This window comes from Crocodylus siamensis, chromosome 3, assembly GCF_052110815.1.
Source record: "Crocodylus siamensis isolate JL-2025a chromosome 3, ASM5211081v1, whole genome shotgun sequence".
NCBI lineage: Eukaryota > Metazoa > Chordata > Crocodylia > Crocodylidae > Crocodylus > Crocodylus siamensis.
The window spans coordinates 137417473-137443340 of NC_143397.1; the positions used below are offsets into that span (position 1 = coordinate 137417473).

The 25868-nt window shown below is 42.2% G+C and overlaps 1 protein-coding gene across 4 annotated transcripts in view; it reads left to right on the forward strand.

The window, feature by feature from the left end:
• Nucleotides 1-24805, forward strand: part of RNF152 (ring finger protein 152) — a 66620-nt gene extending 41815 nt beyond the window's left edge. For 3 of the 4 annotated variants that reach the window (XM_090039321.1, XM_090039320.1, XM_090039323.1), the window contains exon 2: nt 11941-24805. In XM_090039321.1, the coding sequence (XP_089895447.1) occupies nt 12105-12716 (612 nt within the window). In that variant the 5' untranslated portion in view covers nt 11941-12104 and the 3' untranslated portion in view covers nt 12717-24805. Of the gene's footprint in view, nt 1-6052; nt 6102-11940 lie in introns of all 4 variants that reach the window. The other variant, XM_090039322.1, reaches the window with a different exon arrangement.
• The last annotated feature ends 1063 nt before the right edge of the window (nt 24806-25868 follow it).

Consider the following 25868-nt stretch of genomic DNA (forward strand, 5'->3'; position numbering starts at 1 on the left):
TCTCTTCAGTGTACTTCACAAGCACTGCATTCACAAAGGAAAAAGGTTGGTGGGGGACACGCCGTCTTGCAATGTTCCATTTATTTGTGCTCTCTGGGAGACAGGGAAGTCTTTTAACTTTTACCAGGGTATCTATGAGTCAGTGTGCTCTTATCATGATCCTGTCTAATGTGAGTACAAGGTGAATGGAAAACAAATGTATTTCATTGTTGCTTTATTTCACCTACCACTTGAAGCAAACAAATATAGCAGCGGAACAGCATGAGCCAAACTGTTTAGTTCTGCTGCTCCTGAATCACTTCCTCAGGAAATCATGCTTTGTGTGTGTGTGATAGCAAGTTTAACGGTTTCGTTCTATGAGACAGGAAAGCAGAGCAGAGTTGCAACAATTAAAACTCTCATTTGAAGGGCATTGTTTCCTTAGGTAAGCGTGAAACTGAATTTTCAACTGCAGGGTGATAGGTGCTGTGTGAATTGCATTGATGTCAATCCCTTCCCCACTCCACTGTTTGGACCTATTTGCAGGTAGAGTTTGACCTAGTTTTACTATAAATTACTCAATGACCTCGGAGAGCTGTAGAATTCTCTTCTGTAATAGACTGGCTGTCTTAATACGCTAATTCATACGGATTCCAGCTCAATCACCCACTGACCTATATTAGCAAGAAGTGTGTATTGGGGATGTACTTTAAATTAGATTTTCTTTTTGGATTAAATTAGATTTTCTTTTGGGATTTTTTTTGGTGTGGGGAGAGTGAAAGCTGGAACTTGCAAGTAAAATCCCAAATTCTCAGGGAGGGGTACTCTTTAATTAAGCTTTTCTTCTACTGTCAGTTGAGACTTTGTCAACATGAGGTGAAGCACAGAGCTCTACTGGGAGGGTAAACTCTTCTTAAATGGATACGGCATCACAAAACACCTACTTTAAAGTGTGAGTTTGCTCTTTACTTCTCTCTCTGCTTGCTTATTCTCTTTCAGTGCCACAGAATTTTGCAGCGGTGAGGTTAATGAAAGGTTCTTTAATTAAGATATTGAACTGGAGTGGGAAGCGGTAATTGAGGGCACACAATAAACCTTCCTAGTCAAATCCTGCTTTCCTTACTTGGGTAAAACTTCCATTGTACAGACTTGCAGGATAGATCGCTCCACTGCCACTTATATACTCTTCACTTTAAATGAAAAAATAACTTCCAAATAGGTCTTGCCAGTCATTCATTCACAGCTGAAGTCTTTAACTAAAGTTATTTCACATGTATGTTTAGTGGAGTAAAGTCTTCTTCTTCACGTCATTCTTATTGAAAATAACAAGAAACACCACTCCTTATTTTATAGGGGAAACCATTGATTTTTTTCTTCTTCTCCAGTGAGCTGGACTTAATAAAGAGGCAATGATAAAACATAGGCAATGGTAATAGTGTAAGGTTGCTCTTGGAGTCTGCTGTAAAATAGACTCTCTGTCCCCATGGGAAATTCCAGGTGCTTCAGGCCATTTTATTCTGAATCAGACTGAAACCTTGGAACTTCTTGTGTGAAGGTAGTTTTCTGATCTAGGAAGATACCTGGTGACAGTCTCTGTCCTGCAGAGAGAAAAATGCTCGGGCTGTTGATGAGAAGAGGCACAGGGTTGGATGGCGGGGCCTGGGCCTGACTATAAGAGGGCAGTTTGGGGCACAAGGTGGCATGAGGCTCAAGAGCGCTGGGAGATCTGGCTTCCGGGCGGCCCAACAGCTGCTGCAGTAAGCATGGAAGCCCTCTAAGTCTGGGCTGCCCAGCAGTTGAGAACCAGGCCTTCCAAGCTGTTGACTCCCTGTCCTCCCATGACTAGGGCTGCGCAGGTGCAGAGCAGGCAAGGTGTCAAGAAACCTTCCTGGTTTCCATCAGAATTGAGTTGAAACAGGCACATTCCCATAGAATTTGTTTTTGTTTAGATCAGCATTTCCCAATGGGGTGAAAACATCCTGTTGGGAAAATTTTCCATTAGATTTAGTTGCACTGTTTTGACTCTGTAGGAATAATCATGTCAGTGTTTGGGTGAAGAGTCCCATAATAGAGGTGTAGGGCTATTCGTTGTTGGAACATAATGCTGCTTATCTGAGTGATGACTGACTGAAATGAGTTCTTAGAATTTGGACATGTAAATGTTTTGAGTGAACTTGTTTAGGTTTGAAGATAAAAGGAGGGACGGGAAAGGGTTATTGAGGCAAAATAGAAACATTTGCAATCTGTCTGTTCTTTTGATATAAACATCAAAGCTGGTATGTTGTGGTTATATTTCAGCTATGGTTCCACTCCCCATTCTCCCTGCGCACAAGTTCCAGTGGTGGAAAGTTATCAGATTTTGGCCTCAGATTTTGGATTCAGTTACCCTTAGAAGTCACTGTTGTGTCCATTACTCCCAATTCTGGGTCTGGCCCACTGCTACTTTCCTGGCATTGCATTAGGGCCTAACACTAGTGATTGGAATTTGCTGGGTCTACTCATCTTGACTTTGCCCTTTTTTTCGCTGCTCTTGCCTCCTATTGCTGCTGTGAGGGGCTGTGAGACAGGCTAGTTCCTACATGAGCTCTTGCATATGAGGGGGAAACAGAGGTAGTGGTTCTCAACCTTTTTATAGACTCAAGGCACACTTTGGCAAAAACCAGCTTTTACTTTTCGCTCGTTTTTTGACTACAGAAAAATAATAGAGCAATTTTCCTGCTTCAGGGAACTCAGATAAACTCAGAGATGTCAAATAGGAATTCATAGTGTCAAAAACATTTTGACTTATTGTAGTCTATCTTGTGAATCATGCATAGGTATTTGTATACCTAACAGTGTTAATATGGGGCAACAACCTTAAAAGGACCTCATGGCAATGTTTGAGAACCACTGCTTTAAGGGATAGATTTGCCAATAGTTTATGAGCAGAAATCACTTGGAGACAAAGATAAGGGCTGGTCCATAGGCAGAGTTATTATAGTTTAATTGGGCTATGTTTGTACTGTAAAGTTACAGTGTTCTTAAACATGATGGAAGTGCAGCGTTTGGTGGGAGGGGGCCTCTGAGCTTCCCTGCATTTTCTGGGGTAGGAGGCAGGGGGTGCTCCACAGCTTCCTGGGGCTTCTCCACTGGTCAGAAATTTGACCAGGGTACAGGAGTTACTTAAAGCACTATAGGTTGCTAACTTCAAATTTAATACCTTATTTAACAAGGGGTAATTTAAAGCACCTTACTACCCACTCTTAAAGTGCTGTAAAGCTGTGCATTTCTGTTAAATCATGACAATAAAGTGCTTTAAATGGTGAAAAAGTAACTTCTACATACACCCTAGATGTGCTGTACCAACTGCCACAAGTATTATCTGAATGTGAGCTTTCTTGGCTAAGTACAGACAGTCAAAAAGCCTGAGGCTGAATCAATTGAATCATTGCAGGTTAGTCTCAGCTGCATAGATTGAACCAATGAGCAAGTGAACATACATTCACTTTTGATTTCAGAAATACAACCACATGCCTGCAGTGACCCAGGCCAGAAGCCAGGGGGCGCAAGAGCACACCTCCCTGCTCAGCTGAAGCAGGCACCTTTGGTGAAGGCTAGCCCACCTATCCTGCAGGAGAGTTGCAGGGGAGGTTCAAAGCATCCTGGGATGCTGGGGGACTGTAGCTAACTTGAACCTGGAGGGGATCTGGGACAGAAGTTCAATAAACCGATTTAACCTAAAACAATTAAGTCTAATATTACATCCATCCAGCTGTTTCCTGCCATTTTGAAAGCAGTTTATGTGCACTGAACTTCTGTTGCGTTACAGGTTTGAACTGGTTTCTGATGTCTTATACCGGTTTATGTGTATTTTATGTCTTGAGTTCCTGCGTGCAGTAGAATCCTGCATCTCTGCAAGGAGTTAGGGATTGGACAAGAGCAAGGAATGCCATCCCCTCTTGCTTCTTACCTCCCGCTTGCCCCAAGGAATGAAAACCTGGAGACCAGTCTGGGTCTCTGACAAGGTATCTGTAGAGCAGTTATTGGGGCTGGCAAACTGAAATTATTCATTGTAGTATCTGCTTTGCTTTTCTGAGAGCTCTGCCTCTGCCATTGCTCTCTAATCATGCATCCTTTCTGAAATCTTAAAAGCTGTTGCCTAATCCGGATAGCAGCCCGGATCCTCAGGGAACATTCTGTCACATTCTCAGTCATCCATTTTTCCATTTTACCTTGATCTTCCACTGCAGGATTCATCTGCTATGTGTGCTCCGCTGTAGTTCTCATCTGCTGGTATCTTTCTCTGTCTCCTCTCCTGGATCTCTTGTCTAATTCACTAAATACAGCCCTGCAAACTCATGTAGACCTGCTGCAAGTGGCAAGGGGGTGGGTAGGAGGGAGAGACGCTTCCTGATGCTGCTTTTGCAGATCTGTCTCTTCTCACTCCCGTTGCTGCTGCACCTTTCTGACACTTGTGTTTTGGTGCTTGTGGATTTTCATACCCTGTTAGTTTTTATTAATATTACTAGTTATATCTCAGCCCTGAAGAGCCTTCAACTGCTGTCAGGTCTGTGCCAGGCAGGGTTATTAATCATAATTCCAGTTGCTTCTGTCTGTATGTCTGATCTCATTGTCATGCTCTCCACCCCCCTTACACACTCTCTCTCTCCAGAATGTCCTAAAGATACCCCTGACAGTCTTTTTCTGGCTCTTCTTTGTCAACGTTTTTTTCTCCCTTGGCTGTCACTGGATAATCAGAGCAAGAAATGATAAAACAATGTTCCTGACTGATGCTGCAGTCAGCTATGCCCTTGTATGAGATCTGGCTAGTTTTATTGCTGTGCAAACCTCTCCTGTAGGAAGAATCCAGCTTGTCTCACCTTTGGACCAGCCGTTTAGCTGAGATAGCTCAGCACCTTTTACCTGCTTTTTAGGTGGTGATCACACCCCCTAAGGAGGTCACATTGATGGTAAAGAAGATATCTGTTGGAACATTAACTTTTGACATGTTCATTAAACCGCAGTGGTACAGAAATATTGGAAAATCTATGGGATCTCTCTTCTTCCCAGCAACACACATTAAAATGAGCCAGAAAGCTCATGGTCAGTTGAGTTTTGCCTGCAGGTGGTTTAATTTTTTAAACCTAGCTGTGGCAGAATGGACAAGCTTTTGAGGGCTCTTAGTATATTTTGAAATAGAAGTAATTTGTGTTGCTGCCATCATAATAGATGTTGCATCTTCAAACTGCCTGCCTGCCAGTGTCACAAAATCTACTGTCAGAAAGGTGAGGGGTTATATGACAAGGTGGCTAGTGTTTAACCTATTTGTAGATATATGTCAAAGAAATGTACATTTGGAATTTGCCTAATTGGTTGCTGGCTCTTAACAGCACTGGCCTGTCAAACCACATCTTTGATCCCATTTTGAGATTTTTTGGGGGGAAAGGAAGCAGTGAATGCTAGTGTCTGTTCTGAATTCTCCTGCGGTGTAGTACTATAAATACAATTCTGTATGCATAACAATGGATATGACTATAAATAAGATGCCACTTAGAGACTCACTCACAAGTGACTATTTCCAAGGTTCACCTCCATCTATAGTATAAATAAATTGAAATCATTAGTAGAAAATCTTCTGCAAACAAATCACCTCCATGTCTTTCATTGGTCTGTGTGAAGAAGCCTAGAATTATGGTTTTACAAGTGCTTTCATTCTAGCATACTAATTGCTTCATAATTTTTCCAAATTTGACCTTTGTGGGATAAAATTTTCCTAATATTTTGTCTGTATGAAGGTGAGGTTTTTTTTAATTAACTTCTAAATAACCTATTTATTTCCATCTTCACAATTACTCATATTCTGCTGAAGCTAGGAATAGATGTTGTACATGTCCCTGGACAAGTTGTCCCTGTGTTTGTCCCCAAACAGAAATATCCTGGGTTGTTGTATACACACATTGCACTTCTAACCAGGGTTTAGTGAGAGGCTGAATGCCATTGAGTCAGTGATGAAATCCTGGGATAACCTTTAAGATGCACTTTGCGGCGTTTCAGAATAAACTGTTAATACTTCTTATTCTGTGAACCTTTTTAGGATTTTTCCTGGGACAGTGGACAAGAGCATCTGATTGCACTTTACCCTGGTAGGAAATGGTTTATCCTGTGACAAATGTGAAGTTTGTTTGTAGCCTTAGAAATGAAGTGTCAATTAGAAAACACTTGATAGAAGCCTATGCAAATGTCTGATAACCATACAGGGTCCTAGATAAGGAGATATGATGGTGTAAGGGAGCCAAAGAAGGTCAGAAATGTTTAATGGAACTTCACCAATTAATGCAATGTTTTAAAATATTGGTGAGAGAGGGTGCCTTTACACGTACATCAAGGCTGCCCTAACCTACTGTAATTACAGCATGGCAGAGCAGACTTGATTAAGTGAGTCTGCTGGAGCACAGTAATTACTGGGCTCCAGCAGACTCCAGTGTCACATGTATCAGTGTCCTCACACTGAAAAATGGAGGTGGGGGCGCTTTAACTAAAGCTTATTTGATCAGCTTTAGTTAAAGCGCCCCAACCACCATTTTACAATGAGGGGATGCTGATATACATGACACTTTGGGCACTTTAATTGTAGACAACCCTAATTAAAGCGCCCCCACCAACCTCCTGGAGCATGTGTATAAATGTCCTTAGATCCTCAATGGAGATGCAGTGATTTATACCAGCTGTGGATATAGATTCATAGATGTTTGAGTCGGAAGGGACCTCAGCAGATCATCGAGTCCGACCCCCTGTATAGACAGGAAAGAGTGCTGGGGTCAGACGACCCCAGCCAGGTGCATGTCTAGCCTTCTTTTAAAGACCCTTAAGGTAGGGGAGAGCACCACTTCCCTTGGAAGCCTGTTCCAGACTCTGGCAACCCTTACGGTGAAGAAGTTCTTCCTGATGTCCAACCTACATCTGCTCTCTGTCAGTTTGTGGCCATTGTTCCTAGTTGCTCCAAGGCTTGCCCTGGTACACAGAGCATCTCCTATTCCTTGCTGCCCCCCACTGATGAATTTGTAGTCAGCCTTAGGATTGCCTCTCAGCCTTCTCTTGTGGAGGCTGAAGAGATCCAGGGCCCTCAATCTCTCCTCATAGGGCTTTGCCTGCAGGTCCCTAACCATATGAGTGGCCCTCCTCTGAACCCTCTCAAGGTTGTCCACATCCCTCACCCACAGCTGGATGCAATACTCCAACTGTGGCCTGACCAATGCCGGATAGAGGGGAACTATCACCTCCCTGGACCAGTTCATCATGCACCTGCTAATACATTATAAAGCTTTACTGATCACTTCATCACACTGACGACTCATGTTCATCTTGGTGTTAACAATGACTCCAAGATCCTTTTCTGCTAGTGTGCTGCTGAGAAGGTCCTCCCCTAACCTGTAAGCATGCTGGTGATTCCTTTTCCCTAGATGCAGCACCTTGTTGAACTGCATCCTATTTTGTTCTGACCACTTTTCCAACCTGTCCAGATCCACCTGGATTCATTCCCTACCCTTTAGCATGTTAACTTTACCACATAATTTGGTATCATGAGCGAATTTGGATAGAGTGCTTTCCATGTCCTCATCCAAGTCACTGATGAAGATATTTAACAGCACAGGTCTAAGGACCAAGGCCTGTTGGACTCCACTGCCCACATCTTTCTAGGTCAATACCAACCCATCCACCACCATTCTCTGTGTGCAACCCCTAAGCCAATTTGCCACTCACCTGACTGTGTAATCATCTATGTCACAGCCGCTCAGTTTATCTGTGAGAATAGGATGAGATACCATATCGAAGGCTTTCTTAAAATCCAAGTAGATGACATCTACCTTGATTTCTGCATCTAAACATTTTGTGACCTGGTCATAAACAGAAACAAGGTTAGTCAGGCAAGATCTACATGCTATGAATCTGTGCTGGTTGCCCTTCAGCATTGTTTTTCCTGCTGGACTCCCACAAATGTGATCCTTAATAATTTTTTCAAAGGTTTTCCTGAGGATAGCGGTGAGACTAACTGGTCTGTAGTTACCCAGATCCTTCTTCCTCCCCTTCTAGAAAATAGGGACCACATTGGCTCTTTTCCAGTCCTCTGGAGTACTCAGATAGCTGTGCCAGTGGCTCCGCTATGACACTAGCCAATTCCTTCATCACCCTTGGATGAAGATCACCTGGGCCTGCTGACGTAAACACATCCAGCCCCTCCAAGTGTTCCTTCACTAAGTCAGTGCTAACGGTTGGTGGGCTGGTTTCCTTTTTGTGCCTGTCTGTGACCCAGTTGAGAGATTTGTCCTGATTCATGTTCAGGATTACAGAGGCAAAAAACTCATTGAAGAGCTCAGTCTTGCCTCTGCTATCTGACACAAATTGCCCTAGTTTATCTTGTAGAGGTCCTATGCTACCCTGCACCTTCTTTTTACTCCCCATATACCTGAAGAAGGACTTTTAGTTGTCTTTAATTTTGTTGCCAGCCTAAATGTCATTTCTGCTTTGACCTTTCTGACTGCTTTCCTTCAAGTGCGGGCCAAGTAGGTGTACTCCGCCTTGGTAGCTACCCCCTGCTTGCACAGCCTATATGCCTCTATATGTTGAATTCGATCAAGTGATGGTCACTGTCCCCTAGGTTACCTTGTGTCAGTAGATCCCCCACCAAGTCATCCCCTGTAGCTAGCACCAAATCCAGTAAGGTATTTCCCCTAGTGGGACCATATACCTCCTGCGTTAGGTGAAGGCCCTGCATGCATGATAAGAACCTACATGAATGGTTGGATCTAGCTGACTGCTCCTCCCAGCAGATGTCAGGGTAATTTAGGTCACCCATGACAACCATGTCCCTTGACCATATGGCCTCTGAGAGCTGTCTGGAGAATTCCAAGCCCAACTCATCTTCCTGATGTGGCGGCCTCTAGTAGACCCCCACTACCAAGTCCCTTTCTCCCCGACCACCTTGCATTCTGACCCACAGTTTGCCCCTCCTTTGGGCCCATCTTCCCATATGTCTTCTCTTTTCCTTTTTGAATTTCTTATTCCAGGGGTTTCTAGACATCTAATATATTTTTATAGATGCAGTGTTCAAGTATGTTTAATACATATCTTTCTATGACCTGTACTGTGTCTTTAATTTTTCTTGTCAAGCAATGATGAATAACTATCTCCTATACCATACTGAGACAATATTCCCCATTCTCCTAGATTCCAGTACAATGTTAAGATTTACCCAAAGCAATTAATTCAAATTTGTTTCCATCAGTTGGAATGTTTTCACTTGGTCTACCAATATTCCCCATGACTGACCAAGTTGTACTTGGCCCTTACATAGGTGTGGGGGTGGCAGAAAAAGCAGGTAAGACTCCTCTACTCTGCTGTTTCCTGCTCTTGTGCAGGCTGTATAAGGGAGACTTTCAGTTTATGCATACTGTAGGTGAAATACTGCTTTTTCCTTTATTCACTAGCCAGTGGAGCTGATCAAGCCATACTCTAGGACAGTGGTCACCAACCAGTGGATCTTGATCCACCAGTAGATCTCAGAGCCTGTTGCGATAGATCTTGGAGCCTTTTGGAGTCTATCCAAGACTGGGGTGGGGGGCACGCAGGCACCCCAGCCTATCCGGTCAGTCTGTGGGGGAAGGGGCAGGGGCTAGATCAGGGTCCCCGCAGTGAGTGAGACCATGGCACTGGATTTGCCTGTGACTATGACCAGTGGCCAAGGTAATTCATGAGTAGTTGATAAGGCGATATGAGCCATATCTGCTTTTGGTACAAATCTTCCTTAAGCTGTACCAGCGACAATAGCAGGACTAGCCCACTCCTCCTCTGAGGATCTAGTTTTGGCTGCTTGTCCATTTAGTCCTGTAGCCTAATCCAGCCCCGCAAATCCCAGGTTTCCATTTTACATTTCCATAAAGTTGAAACTTGTAACAGGCATATAGCATGTTGAATAGAGTATTATCTTTTAAATAAACTGAAATAGAAGAAGGCAAAAACGTATAAAAATGTGTTGCGGCCTCCATTCCCCACCAAATTGTGTAAAACGAGGCAAAATTCCTGATGTAACAGCAAAGAAAATACATGAAGCCTGGCAAGAGTAAGTAAAAAAAAAAAAAAAAAAAAAAAAGCCATCCAAAAAGGTTAATAGACAGACTAGTGTGATTATGAATATTGGAGAATGGGATTAATAACAGATTATTTAATATATTAATTAGGTGCATGCTTAGCCATTGTTCATAGATTCATAGATGCTAGGGTCGGAAGGGACCTCAATAGATCATCGAGTCCGACCCCCTGCATAAGCAGGAAAGAGTGCTGGGCCTACATTACCCCAGCTAGATACACATCCAACCTTCTCTTGAATACCCCCAGGGTAGGGGAGAGCACCACCTCCCTTGGGAGCCCGTTCCAGACCTTGGCCACTCGAACTGTGAAGAAGTTCCTCCTAATATCCAATCTAAATCTGCTCTCTTCTAGCTTGTGGCCATTATTTCTTGTAACCCCCGGGGGCGCCTTGGTGAATAAATACTCACCAATTCTCTTCTGTGCCCCCCTGACGAACTTATAGGCAGCCACCAGGTCGCCTCTCAACCTTCTCTTGCGGAGGCTGAAAAGGTCCAGTTTCTCTAATCTCTCCTCGTAGGGCTTGGCCTGCAGGCCCTTAACCATACGAGTGGCCCTTCTCTGGACCCTCTCCAGGTTATCCGCATCCTTCTTGAAGTGCGGCGCCCAGAATTGCACGCAGTACTCCAGCTGCGGTCTGACCAGCGCCCGATAGAGGGGAAGTATCACCTCCTTGGACCTATTTGTCATGCATCTGCTGATGCACGATAAAGTGCCATTGGCTTTTCTGATGGTTTCGTCACACTGCCGACTCATGTTCATCTTGGAGTCCACTAGGACTCCAAGATCCCTTTCCACTTCCGTGCAACAAGTCTTTCTGCAGACCTTATGAAACCTTCCATTTTTGTTGATGGCCATGATCTAAATTTTCAAATGAAGACATCCCAACTATTCCCCCAAGCTGTTCTTGTGGCCAGACAGAAATTCTTTTGCATAAAAGCATGCATTTCCTTTTTGCTGCACACAAATATGCCTAGTTACTTGTTCACCCATTCTGCTCATATTTTACAAGTGTAACAGAGGTGCCTGTGTAAGCACTTGCATTTTTCACCTTGTGCAGACGTAGAAGTTAGCTAAAAAGTCTTGAGGCTTTAAAGGATTAAATGAAAATACAGGGTTATTAAGGGCTGAACAGGCCTTGAGAAATTATTAAAATATATATATGTAAATCATAAGATGGGCTTTGAGACCACCTTTTCAGATGCTAGCTTCAATTTTTATCAGGTAGAAGTAACATCAAGTACAGACCTGCGGTTCTGGGGATTGCAGAAATTGAGGTCCAAAAGAGCCTGTTCTAAAGACTTGACCTTCATCATCTAGTCTATTTCTCCATTATTGTAGGGCATGCAGATTCGACTGAATGTATATTGCACTTCTAGTGCAGGGGTGGCCAATCTATGGCACATGTGGCACTAGCGGCATGGGCAGTTTTTTTGTGATGCTGCAGATAGATCAGGGAGCAGAAAGAGCTGCAGATCAGACTGGGGGCACAGGTCAGGAAGGAGAAGGCAGAGCAGCAGATGGGACAGAGGAAAGGGATTGGAGTGGTACTCAAGGAGGACATGAGCCTTAATTTTTGGCATATCTGACAAAAAAGTTGGCCTGCACTGCCCTAGTATATGGATGTTAGTGGGTTGTTTGTAGATCATAGCATGCAGGAGGGGCTGTTTTTGTCATCTGTTTTGTACTTAACTTCTGTTACATGATTGCTTGTGCTTGCAGGGAACAGGTCCCTTTCAGTATGATGTTACTATAAAATCAGAGATTTTATTTTCCTCTTAGTTTTGTGTCTTGTCTTCCCAAATAACCCTGTTCATTTGAATCTTCTGTTTCTCTTAGATACTGAAAGACAAGTCTGATGCTTACCTACATGGTGATTCCTAGCCATTGCCCTTCACTGGTGAGGTACGCAGACGCAGCAGTGGGAGGAGAGAAACTACACCAGACTTCAGATTTTGGACAATACAGCAAGGCTCTCTAAGTGTTTCCCCATAAGGGCTACAATGGAGACACTGTCCCAGGACTCTCTACTGGAATGTCAGATTTGTTTCAATTACTACAGCCCGCGACGGAGGCCCAAGTTACTGGACTGTAAACATACCTGCTGCTCTGTTTGCCTTCAGCAGATGAGAACCAGCCAGAAAGACCTGAGATGCCCTTGGTGTCGAGGTATCACTAAGTTGCCACCAGGCTATTCTGTTTCCCAGCTGCCTGATGACCCAGAAGTCATTGCTGTGATTGCAATTCCTCATGCTTCAGAGCACACCCCTGTCTTTATCAAACTTCCTAGCAATGGATGCTACATGTTGCCCTTGCCCATCTCCAAGGAGAGAGCACTGCTGCCCGGAGACATTGGCTGCCGCCTCCTGCCAGGTAACCAGCAGAAGTCTGTCACTGTGGTGACAATCCCAGCCGAGCAGCAGCCTCTGCAAGGTGGAATCCCACAGGAAGTTGGAGAAGAGGAGCACAACAGGAGGGGTGTTGTGAAAAGCTCCACCTGGTCGGGGGTTTGCACTGTCATCTTGGTGGCATGCGTCTTGGTCTTTCTCCTCGGTATCGTGCTCCACAACATGTCTTGCATTTCCAAGCGCTTCACTGTGATTTCCTGCGGCTGAAAAGGGGCTGCTCCCAGAATACTCCTGTGCATTTATTTAGGGGCTAGGAAGGCAGTGGTGGTGTGATGGTGATGGGACTGAGAGAGAGCAATGCACTGCAACATTGACCAATTGCTACAGAATACTTGGCACTGGGCAGCCATTTGATAGTCCAAAGGCAATCCTGAAAAGGTGAAACATGAGACCTCTTTGTTAGGGTACAGAGAAAATCATGAGTGGTTTGATGGTAGCAGCACTGAGGATGACTGCATGTGTCACCATAATCATTTATCAAAGGGACTGTAATTTATAATGATTTTTATCATGTTGTGAGATTAAAGATGTCTACTTAGCTGGTTATACTGTAAAAGTATATGGTATGATCTCTCTCTTTTTCTCTCTCTCTCTTGCAACAAAGTAGATTAAAATCCCAAATGCTTTTTGTATAAGTAGAGTGAAACATGAGAATTGATGTATGACTCAGTAAAGATTATTCAGTGCCAGTCCACATGCATTTTTTTAAAGGTGGGGGAGGGGCTTATAAAAAAATCATTTAGTTGATAAGGCTTTTTATATATTTTCAATTGCACATAATTAAAATAAGTTAGTTGTACAGTAGTTTTTAAAAGGAAACATTTTACAAGCAATTGTGTTTCTTATGTAATATGTGTTTGTCATTTGCTTTCCTTTTTTTTGTTTTCCAATGTAGCAATGCAAATTCCCAAACATTATGTTAAATGGAGATCCAAGCTGGGAAGCAATAAAATGAAGTAAGTGGGAGATGTAATAGTGCAGCTAAAATGTTTCTGTGTAAGCCACATCACAGAGTATGGCTGTGAAGTATAAACAGTGGTCATGCTGTTTCATCTCGGGTCTGTCAGCAGGCTCTTGGAAAATCTGACTTTCATGGGGATTAGTACAGAAATGGCTGGGCAGTCTTCCTGCAAGAACCAGATTTAAAAAAACACAAACCGCAGTTTGCTTAGACTTTGGGACCAATTTTGCCACCTCCTTCAAAGAAGTTGAATCTGTATAACTGAGAGCAGCTTAAATGATAAATAACTTCACTGAGACCTAGCCAACCCACATGAGAGTGTGCTGGGTCTATATAAAACTTCTTATTTGAGACAGGCCTCACTTGGAAGGTTTACACAGGAGGGGCAAAGGGTGGGATACAGGTACAGAGAGCTGAAGTGATGTTGCCCAGGGACATAGACCTGGGAGTGAAACCAAGCCCTGATCAGATGCTCAGTTGGTCTGTGCTTCTTCCCCCACACCAATGGAATCACATGGGTGTTAAATCTGAGAGGGCATAATTGGGCCCTTTACCTCATTTCAGAGGTACACATTTGAGACTGAAGTGGGAAGAGTATTTTTCCCTCTGTAGGCTGATATTCTGACACTCATGTGATAGCAGTTCACAGCTCCTAAAGGATCAAAATCTTATGCCCTTAAGGTGAGTAACACCTGCTGCAAGAAGTCATATTCATTTATTGCAGAGAAAGTTTATATTCCCAGGGAAAGGGCATATCAGAATTGGGCTGAAATTTTGAATCTGAGTTTTGGAACTGCACCTATGTTAGAAAAAGCTCCAATAAGGCAGTGAAGTCTATTGATTTTCCTTGTTTTTATTGCTAGAGAAAAGAATAAACCATTACACAGGTATAGCCTCACTGGGGAAGTGACCTCTGGTCTATGACTCATACACTTTTTTAGTAGTTAATTTGAGATGCTTCAAGACCATGTAATAACACTGGAGAACATTGTTCCAACTGTACGGTGCCTAATTTAGGCCTATAAGATAAGTCGATACTTTTGCATCCGTGTAACTAAATAGAGCTTGTTTCATGATGAACATCATTCTCATTTGGGCATACCGTGCAGAGTACATATCTTCTTTAGAGTGAGATTCCTCTTTCATAAACATGCCAGCATTATTTTTTCATATGTATTAGCTAGGAATGGCATAGATGTGCCTAACTGTTACGGTATTATATGTAAAGCTGTGTGTGAAGATGAAGCTTCTAGTACTTATTAAGCTAAATTTATCTATTGTTGTTTGTGTAGCAAATACCCCAAATATGACCTATTTGATACCATCATAATTCCATGCAAGGAGACTGTGCACAGATTTGTTTATGTGCCCGATTGACAAATGTTTGCCATAACCAAATTGATTGAAGACAGCCACGTAAGTGGGATACAGAAGGATGGCACAGAAAAGCCAAATGCACGTGGTGTGAAATTGCTAACCTGTATCGCTGCTAGGGATTAGCATTCATGCTGTGCTTGGTGGTCCAGTCCACTAAGATCCTAACCTGTTCTGAGGTAGATCCAGTCACGCCTCTCCACTGCCTAGCACGCTGTAGTAATGTAAACTTGTAGCAGAGGAACTATTGTGTATACAGAAAGCTGTTGGATCAGAAGAGCAGCGTTTTTACACCATCTTTGCTGTGCTTCTCATGAGTGCCTCCAAGAAGCAGGCAGACTAGAGCAGCAAGTCCAGGGAGCCCAACATGTCCAATGCTAATGTTTGTTGCGACTAGACAATGTCTACTTTAAGCTCTTGGTGAAACAGGTTCTCTTCATTTTTCAAGTAATGGCTGTCTTAAAAAGTCCTACATTTTTGTTGCTATATGCAAAGTGCAGCATGAAGGACAAATCAAAAGTTAAGTTAAAATAGTGTACTGTATAATGCACTGCACAACAGGCAAATATGGGGTTCATCTGGTATTATTGCCATAGGTATCATATTAGCAGACTGCCACACGGTATTATGTAACAGTACACTGTTTTGTTAGTATGAGTGTCTTCTACTGTTAGAGCTGGCTGAAATGCACGTCTGACCTAATTTCTGATCTGGACATTTGCCTGCTGACAGCCCTTGTGTGAAAGCAGTAAGTAAAACCTCAAGATTTTGTGTGCGTGTGTGTATGTATGCGTGTTAAAATTATATTTTTGACTAGGAGTTACAGGCATGTTTCTTTTTTTTGCTTTAGTTAGTGTATCACTTTAAATTTGCAATTTCCATATCATGTTGGATCATACTGCCTTACGCTGGCTCATGTAGAAATGAAGTATGGTATCTTGTAATGTACAATGTTTCATCATTTCTTAAGTAGGGTAGTATTCATACGTTAAAAATGCAGTGTGATCTGTCCCTCAGTCCAGTGTCTGGCATTCAAAAATAATACTATATGGATCTGAGTTTAAGAAAATGCTGATATAATTATTTCTGTGACAAAAAATATAAATCTATATGAAACTTGAGGTCTTCACCAAATTTGTGCCAAAACAAATCACCTGTTTTTCATCAATATTTTGTGATCACTACCCGGTTCTTAGAATGAAAACTTTGCTTTTCATCAGTAATTCGTGATCACTACTCAATTCTTAGGATGAAAACTTTTTTTTGGTGACTTCAGTACTATTTTAACAAGCATTATTTATACTAAGCATTTATAATACATTTGTCTGGAGTTATTCATGCACCTGTTTTAGAGGATAAATTTCCATATATGAATGTGTAATTTATTTGCTTGTTTAGCAGGGTGTGTAGCTTTTATCTGAAAGATGTCAGCTTCTGGATTTTGGGGGTTTTTGGGGGGGTTTTATTTGGTTTTTTTGCTTGTGCTTTCCTGACAAACTGAATTTAAGGTTCATTTTGTGAAATTTTTGTTCAGTAAATTTTAAAATTCAGAATATGCAATTTTGGTATGCAGGATTTTTTTTAAATGTGATTAGTGGTTGTTCATGCAATTAATGAGGTGTCAAGGACCTCAAATGTTTTGTAAATGTGAAGTAATTGTTAAGTCCAAATTTTCATCTTTATTAATGATGCCCAGTATGATTAAATATTAGCAGGAACAGAGTGCAATCAAGTGAATTATGGTCCCTCCATTTTTTTCATCCCTGGTGCAGCGACTGAGCCTTGCAGCCAAGGCGATGGGGGGAGAGAGGGATGCTGCCCACCCATATGATGCTGGGGGAGCCTGTAGCTAGGGAGATGGAGGGAGCCATGGTTCTTGCTCATATAGTCCCTGTGGCGTGGAGCCCCTAACTGCTAAGGAGTTTGATAGCCCTGCACTAGATTACTGCATGACTTGGGCACACAGCTTGTGGTTTTACCTTGCTTTTGCCTCCATGCTCACAATTATTGCAGTAAGGTGACCCTACCACCTCATTGCTGAATGGCCAGAACAACAATCCAGAAACTTTATGTGCCTCCATGAATTCAAGCCATGTTTAAGTAAACTACTTTAAGCCGTGCAGGAAACTTCCATATTTGTAGTTCATAAATTTAGCGGGATCACTGGCTTTAACATGTTTCCTCTTGCCAGCCTCATGGAGTACATGGCTTGACATTTTTTATTTTTAGACTTTTATGGGGGAAATGCATCATGACAGATGAGATTGAACATCACCCAGGAGGCTACTGGAAGGACTCATAAACTGTAAAATTAAAGGGCTTTGTGCTAGGTCATTTAGCAAGGTAAGATTCTGGTGAAATGCTGCAATGGAATTACAGCACATTAGTGACCTTTCCTGTGCTCTGTGTTGTTGCTGAGTCTGACAGCTGCGATTATTCTTCAGTTCTTTCTTGGTGGCATTTTAACCTGTTGCATGCTGATAATAAACTAAAGTTCTTCTTTCACAGTTCTCAAGTTGAGCAGCCTGGCTGTCAATTCTCACCTGCTCCTAAGCATCCCCGTCAAATGAGTATTTGGTAGGCCTGTGCGAAGTGGCTAGTATTCACTTTGGATTCGGATTCTGCTGATTCGGGGGACAGCGATTCGATTTGGTGATTTGAATCACTGTCCCGATTTGATTCATCTGATTCAGCCAGGCCAGGCATATCCCCCGCCTGCTTTCCCAGCCTGGCAATGCCTGCCCCAGCTCCTGGCTCTTTGGGGAAAAAAAAAGCTCCGACTCACTGGGTGCTGCCGGGCAGGGGGCAATCCCTGCTGCCCCCTACTGCCCCATGCTGCACGGGGGGGCTCTGCATGAGCCCCCTGATCCCTGCCTTGCTCTCCCAGCCCTCCTATGGATGCCCCATCTGGGCCAGCTCCAGCCCCTTAAGAAAGAAAAAACACAAAAAACCCCTGGACTTACCATGCCTGCTGTGCGGGGCGTGATTCCTGCTGCTCCCCATTGCCTCACACCATGTAGGGGGCTGTGCACAAGCCCCCAAAGCCCTGAGGCCACTGCAGGAGCGGTGCGTCCTGGGGCTTTTCTCCAGTTTTTTTTTCCTAATGGGCCAGAGCTGGCTTGGTTGGGGCACCCATGGTGGAGGCTGGGGGAATGAGGGGGGGGTCATGGGGCTCCTGCAGAGTCCCCCATGCAGCGTGGGGCAGTGGGGGGCAGCAGGGATTACCCCCCTGCCCAGCAGTACCCGGTGAGCACTGGGGCTTTTGTTTTAAGGTACCGAGAGCTGGGGTGGGCAGGGACAGCCATGGGCAGGGGATGTTGGGGGGAGGTTGGCAGGGATCCACTCCCCCACCCCTAGTACTTTCCAGCTTGGAGCTGGCTGCAGCTCCCTATGGCAGTGAGCAGGGACTGCCTGAATCATCAAAGCTCTCTGAATCTTTTCCAAATATTTGGAGAGCTTTGAACTGATTCGGACCTTTTACTTGGTCCCCTGATTTGATTTGGAGATTTGGCCACCAAATTGGGCTGAATTGAATCACCACCCAAAGTTTTGCACAGCCCTAGTATTTGGTTCCTGAAGCCATTTAGCAAACCCATTTTAAAATATACTGTTAATGCTTTGATAAATGCTTCATTTTGAATTTGAACAGTCAAGCATTCTTCTAAACGTAAACTGCATTTCACAAGTATTAGAACTTGCAGCAGGAAAAATTATTTCCCTTCTCCCTTTTCCTTACCCTCCCTCCTCAGTAACAATATCACAACAATGACAATAGGGATGCACATGTGTGTCTGTCAACACCATAGGCTTAAGCAAAATGCTGGAAGGCTGAGGAGAGTGCATGTGCTGTAGCATGTGCTGCACTCCTACTTACGCAGAACAGCCATGTTAGGGAGAATTATTATTGTGGCCTCAATAACCTGGAATGGCTGAGTACTCTGGGATGGTAGTGGAGCGCATTCTGTGGTAGCATCTTCTATGTGGAGGACCTGGCATCTTTGCCTGGGTTTCATGCACTGTGAGCTGCGGCTCCCACTGTGTTGTAACTTCTACAGCCTTGGCTGGGACCTCCCTGCTCTGCTGGACACTGAAGTTCCTCGTTCCCTGTTGCACAGGGCTTCTCAACCTAGATCAAAGTTGGACCCGCTCCCTGGCCTGGTGTTGAGGTATGGAGCCATTAAACTGATGCTTGCCTAGGGACTGTGTTGGCGCAGGGGCAGGTAGCTGAATTTTGAGAGTATCAAGGGCTTATGCAAGGAGGAAAGCATGAATAGTGGTGCAGTCTCCTGAAATGAGCAAAATGTCTGAATGTGTCCAGAACGGAGATGGTTGAGAATGAGAATGACAGCTTTGGGGTGAACACAGGGTGCAAAGGAGGTGGGGCAGTGCTAAGGCCAGGTACAGACATTACACTTTTACTGGTATAAGTGATTGGAAACCGGTCCATACCTGTAACACACATGGACTGATTTAAAAATGGCAGAGTCTAAGATTTGCACCCCCCCTTCCACACCAAAGAGTGAACATTTGTTCTGTTCTCTACTGATCTAAGTATGCTGCTTAAAGATAACCATGTCACTTAGGTCAATTCTGCCTTGGGCTTTTTGAATGTCTGTACCTAGCCTAAGCTGGCAGGGAAGACCTAAGCAGTATCCAGAACCATGTTATATGTAGTGTGTGGAAACACTGAGCTCATTTAAAACAAATTGGTTTAGTGGTCTCTGTCATATGATATCTCAAGAGTAGCTTGCACTTGAAACTTCATGTTTTGCTTTGTGCAGTCCTCTGGTCCCTTATAGTTTCGAGGCTGCATGTTTAGATAGTTGTATTTTCTCCCTAATTAAGAAACTTGAGAGAGCCTGTTCAGTGTTTTTGAAAATGAAACAATTATTTGAAGAGCAACCTCATTGACCTGTGTGTGTGGATTGGTGTTAGGTCTTTTTGATAAATCAGTTCTTTTTAGTTTTATTTGTATGTGTGTAGAAGATCCAGAAAACAGGCTGCCATGTCCCAAAACAAAAATGAGCTGGACTAACAACATTGGAAATGCTCATTTAAAAGCCACATAGTTCTTTAGAAAGCTAAAGATTACTCTGTGCTAACACCGCTGTCCCATCTGTTTGAGAAACTATTGGGTTTAAGACACATGCACTGGCTATTTGGTACAACTGTTGTACTTTGCTTTTATATAAGGAGAAAAAGGGATTTGATCAAAGAGCTGTTTCCCCCCCCCACTATTTGACTCTCCAAATTCCTTAATTTTCATCAACTTGAAAAGTTTGAATAGCTGTTTGCCCATGAATGTTTTCTTGCTTACTTTAAGGATTATAAAAGCATGTGGGTAATGCCACGGGTAATGCCATATAAATATTTCTTTCCCGGTTCCCAGTTATATATATTAGCCAAGTCTTTTTTTTTTTGTAGTTAGACCCATTTAGAGGCATCTGAATCTGGTTCAAGATCTGAAAAACTCCCCAACCTATCAGGTTGCTTGAACCCAGATTAAAATACCACATTTTGGTCCAAATCTAATTTGTACATAGGCTCTCAAATATTGGAAAATGAATGTCCTGTCCCTATAAATAACTAGATTCATAGCAGCTTTCAGCAGTGCACAAATATTGTAGTTAGTTTTCCTCCTCTTTTAAATGTTAAGGGGAAATGTAGCTAATCATTGTAAACATGTCTGGCCTCACTCCAAAGAAAAATGATATAGAATATAAGAAAGTGGAACTGATAGGTAGATATGAAACCTTTTAAACCAACCTATTTCAGCTGAAAGGCTTAGATTCCCCTGAGAAGAAAGGCAGGCACAATTCTCAGAGTTCTAGCCAGTTGCCAATTGGAGAGCTTATTTACCCAATTTGGAATAATGCTCACAAATGCTTCTCAAATGCCAAAGATATGCTGAAGAAGTATGTTCTTCTTATAGGACTACAGAACCTGATTCAGGAAAACCTCTTCATCTGGAAAAGCATATAACCTGGGCCTTTAAGCAGGTCCAAATATATTTAAGCAAATGCTTGAAGTTTGTGCTTAAATGGTTCCTTGAATAGGGATGAACATAACCCTGTGCTCAAGTGCCCTCTTGAATTCTAGCTAGGCCTTGAATATCAAATGCCTATGCAAAGTAAGCTTTGCCTTGGAGAAGAACATAATTTTATTTTGCAATTTAGAAGTAGATTGACTAGAAGATGCTTCTGTCACTGTAAATCCTGGAGGACAGCTGGTATCAAGCTTTTGAATGCAGAAGTTTGTAGTAAGATTCCAAAAGATTATTTCTATTTTAATTTCCCATTTTAGACAGACTTGAGTCTTTAACTCATCCTCTCTAAAAAGTTCCCCCCAAAACTTACCAAACCAAGAACATTGTAAGTGACCGTAATAAAAACCCCCTAGAGAAACAACCTGATTTGAATCACTTTTTTCTATGCTGCAGTGAAAATGCTAAGGCATTTACTAAACCTATAGATTGATGTAACTGAGTTTCTTGTTCATGTTGATCTGGCTGAACCTAGTCAGCTATAATAAGGCTGCATGGTTTTTTTCCATCTGGGCTGGACAAGATGAGATCAGCACACTCCATAGCTGGATTTATCAGAGAGATAAGGGCAGTAAAATGTTACCAGTAATGAGTGTAATTTGTGCTGTACAAAGGATTGCAACATTTAGTGCCTTTGGTCAGTCATTCAGGCGGAGCAAACCTGTCACAGCTCCAGAGAAGTAAAAAAATCCAGTGTAACTGTCAAGATGAACAGTTAAATGGGGATTTTCTTTTCTTTTCTTTTTTAAAACGAAATATACCCAACTTTGTCTGCATTTGTTATTGCTGATACTTGATTCATCTGACTGCTTTTAGTTTGGGTCTTTTTGCTCCAGTCCTTTAACAGGAAGAAACAGCAGCTAAATAACTGCTTGTTCTTCTTCATTACAGAAGATAGAATCCCTTCTTTTTTTCCTCTTAGGGATTACATTTCCTTCTGTATATACCTCCTTCCTGATACATTGTCCGTAAGTGCTACCTCTTTGTGCTGTGTTGTGAATGATGTTAAACAGTAGGAGCAGCTTGCTACAGAACATGGAGCAACCTCAATTCACTTAATAGAAAGTGATATTTGTAATAACTTGTTTATCTGCTCTATCTATGATCAACCACATTATCCGTTTTACAAAATAAGATACAATATTTCACCCTTGAAATATTATGACCCTGATACAGAAAACAGCAACCCATCACCCATTAAAACCAAACTGAACATTAACAACAACAAAAAATGTTTTTTTTCAGTTTGGTTTTAAAAATAAAATAGTACTGTCCTTGCATTTCTTCTTCTTTTCTTTCATTCATTTTCTTTCTTTCTTCTTTTTTCTTAGTAGGTACATCAGTGGTAGAAGTTTGAGATTTGGTGGACTCTTTTGGGGAGGAGGGAAAACAAATGGAAATTTGTGACTTGAATTTTTCTGTCCTTGATATGTTTCATAATGTATAGGTGTGCATCTGTCTGTAATATATCATAAATACTATAAGAAGTGAAAACTGTGATGGCACCACAAATCTTAACAAAATGTCACATGCTGTCACATTTAAGATGCAGATTGAAATGTGCTCACACATTGCTGTATTGATACAGGAGAGTTTAGATTTTGAATTTTTGTAGTGATGTACACACAGATAGTTCTGAGATCATACCCAGGCCTTATCCTTCATTAAGTAATTTGATTGGATCAGCTAATGAGGATCTTCATGATATGTAACATATGGAAAGGGAATCATCATTTTATAAATCTGCAGTAAGTAGCCGTTGATCAACAGTAGTAAAATAGGTATGTGGAAAAATTCCTTGTTCCCTGAACAGATTGCTAAACCTTTGCCTTGAATCAATGACCTGGGTTTTGCCTCGGGAAATACATTTTTCATTAAATCCGGTTTATGGGATTTGGCTCAAATGGATTGATTATGTGCGTCAAGTGAACAGGATTTGGCCTACTATCATTGTCAATGTGTCCTGAACTAGTAAAGTAGGAACTTTTTCCATCTCCCTAGGATGCTTCAGTCTAGAAAGGCATATTATAAATATCATTGGTACAGTCAAACATATTTGCATGAGGGCTCTAATAAGGTCTTATGCTTTGTTGTCTAGTGGCTATTATGAAAAATGATTTTAGGGACCACTTAGGAGTAATGTGAGAACCATGCCAGACTCTAAGACAGAGACATTTACACCTCTATTTTCCATGACTTGGGGAACTTCTGTTCCTTATGCACACCTTTGTACTAAAAGGGAAAAACAGCCTGCAGGTTGGCCGCAGACCTAACTTGCTGCTCTTGTTACTGAGCAGTCAAGAGAATGCTGCACTGCTTACATCCTCTTTTGCCTTTCCTCCTTTTTCCTTTTAAGTTGTTTTTGTTTTGCAGTGCTTGAGAGCGAAAGCAGACGCACACAAAAGAGTGAAGCTGTTTTTAAAATTCAGGTCATGTTTATACCATCTGCTCTGTATCTATTTAAATGTTGTTGGAGGAAAGCAGAGGTGCCCCCAGTTTTCAACTGTGCTTCAAATGAGTCCCGGTGGAGTTCCTGTTGCAGAAACTAAACCTGGCTTTGCAGAGGATCTTTGAGTACCTAGTTGTGTTTAAACCCTGCAAGTAAGCTGATGAGATGTATAGCTATATAGCAGTTGCTGGAAAATTCAAAGGGAACAGTTGCCGGGTGCTTCTTCTACCTATCAGACTGGGCATTTGCTGTGGACAATTAAAACAGAAAACCATGGTCTATTGTGCCATATGGAGAGTTGTACTGAAAAGAGTAGTAATTGAGGCAACACACATAGCCATGTTCTCTGGGGAAGCCACTTGCCAACTTTCCAACCTGCAGTTCAGCTGACTTATGATTGATTTCAGTTTAGATTGTTTCAGATGCACTATTTCTAATAGCTCCAGTAGAGCTGCAAGCAAACTGTAACTAGCTGGTCACAGAAAGCCAGTCGCTATGGCCTACCTTTTATGTTTTGAACTAACCTTATTAGCAGCACGGGCTATATTGGCAAATCCAACAAGAAGGAGTGAGACTGGGGAATGATTTGGTTTGGTGTAAATAATCTTCAGGAAGTGTTTTAAAATAACTCAAAACAATCATGACAACTGAAAGGCCTCAGTGCTCCTCTGAAGATATATTTGCCTCTTTAGACAAATTTTTTTGCTGGCACAGAGATATAAACATATTGTTAGTGTGTATGTGGTTGTGTGTGTCTATAATTTCTTTTACAAAGATGAATATACTTTTTTTTTAATCCAAGTGAGAAATGTCTATTCATTTATATTTTCCTAGGTTATGATTTCCTCTCTGCAGCCTAAGTTTTCAAACCATTTTCAGTCCTGGTAATTGGTCCATGAGGGTTGTTAAGGTGGGGGCATCCAAGGTATTGCTGCAGCCCTGCGTTCTCTCCAAGTTGATGTGCTCCTTTCCCCTCTCCAGTACTCTTCAGCGCCCACCACCAGCCCCGTTAATTATATATTCTGATCAAGCTAGGCTGATACTATCAAATGGTTGTTAACTGAAGTTTTTGACATGTTTCATTAGCAGTAACATGCATAATTTATCTTAGAAGTGGTTGTTTGTTTTTTTTGAAAGGCTGTGTAGCCCTATAGAGAGAGGAGCTGAGCTGTTGGGCTGTCTTGTCAAAATGTTGCCAAATGCTGATTTTCTAAAGAGGATATTGACTGCTGTTTATAAATCTGAATGTCTTTAAAAGCATTCTTTGCTTGCTGCTTTTGTCCTAGATTGTGTCAAAAAAAAAAAAAAAGTCTGCGAGTTTTTGTTTTCCCCCCTATACTAGCCCCAATTTTAATATATGGTAATTTTGTATGCCAATCTCTGGTGTCTTGTCCTTTGTATATGTGGAAATGTTGATTTTATGAGACCTGTTCAGACACATTTGCTATGATTAAAATCCTTTAAAATGATTTTCAATAGACTAGTGTGCTTTTTAAAAAAAATGTGAAAAGAAGAAATCGGCCAGGACACTCACTCATCAGCTCCCCGGAGAACATTAACAGGGTTGGGCAGTAATAGAAGAAAAGCAAGATCCTTAGCCAAGTTTTATGTGCGTGAAGGTGACTTCCAAGTGGACCATAAGATTTGTTTATGCCTTTATCAAATAAAGATTTGGAAATTTCTTTCTGACTCCTTTGCTTTTCATGGGCAACCCCACCTAAGCCAGCTCACTGCAATTTCAGTTTTGCTCCAATTTGAAAATTGCTACCTAAATCACTTTTGGTTTCAAATGCTTTCCCTACCACCTTGTTAATGTTACCATATTCCAGGTACTCTCATATGCGCTTACTTTACTTCCTTGAACGTAGTGGGAACTGAACTCTCAGTTGTGCGGAGGCAGAGTTGACCCAGTGACATCGGTGGAACTCTGTTGATTACAGCAGCTGAGGATGCATTTTGATGCAGACCAAATTTATCTTGTCCTATTTGACACAAGTTCCTAAATTTCAAATGAGGATAGATTGCACTAACTAAGGACCTGAACTGCAGTAACTAAGGACCTTCTTTCCTTGAAAAACTACCTGTTTTGAACTGTCATTTGTGACATATCATTTTGTTCTCAGTTGACCCACGGTGGAGGAACCAGTAGCAGTCCCATTGCCGGTTGAGTTTTATAAGAAAAGAAGTCAAGTTCTTGCTTTAGCACTGTCTAGATGTGCAACCAGTGAATTTTGCCATGTTGTAGCCAAGCAAGAAATGTAAAACTATGCAGGAAAGTTACTGAAGAAAGGGCATCTCTGTGTGCATTTTCTAAAGGAAGGCTTTGCTGTCAGCAAAGCAAACAGGTTGTGGCAATCAGTTCCTTATGACTGACTGCGAGGCAGGGAGCATCCTCAAATAGTAACACATTCTTCTTCCCATGAAAGCAACAGAGGACATTTAGAAATGAGGATATTTGGAATGTAACTTCTCTGTTGTACCTAGCAGTGCAAGTGCTAAACTTAAAAACTGGTGTTTTGATCCCTTCCACCA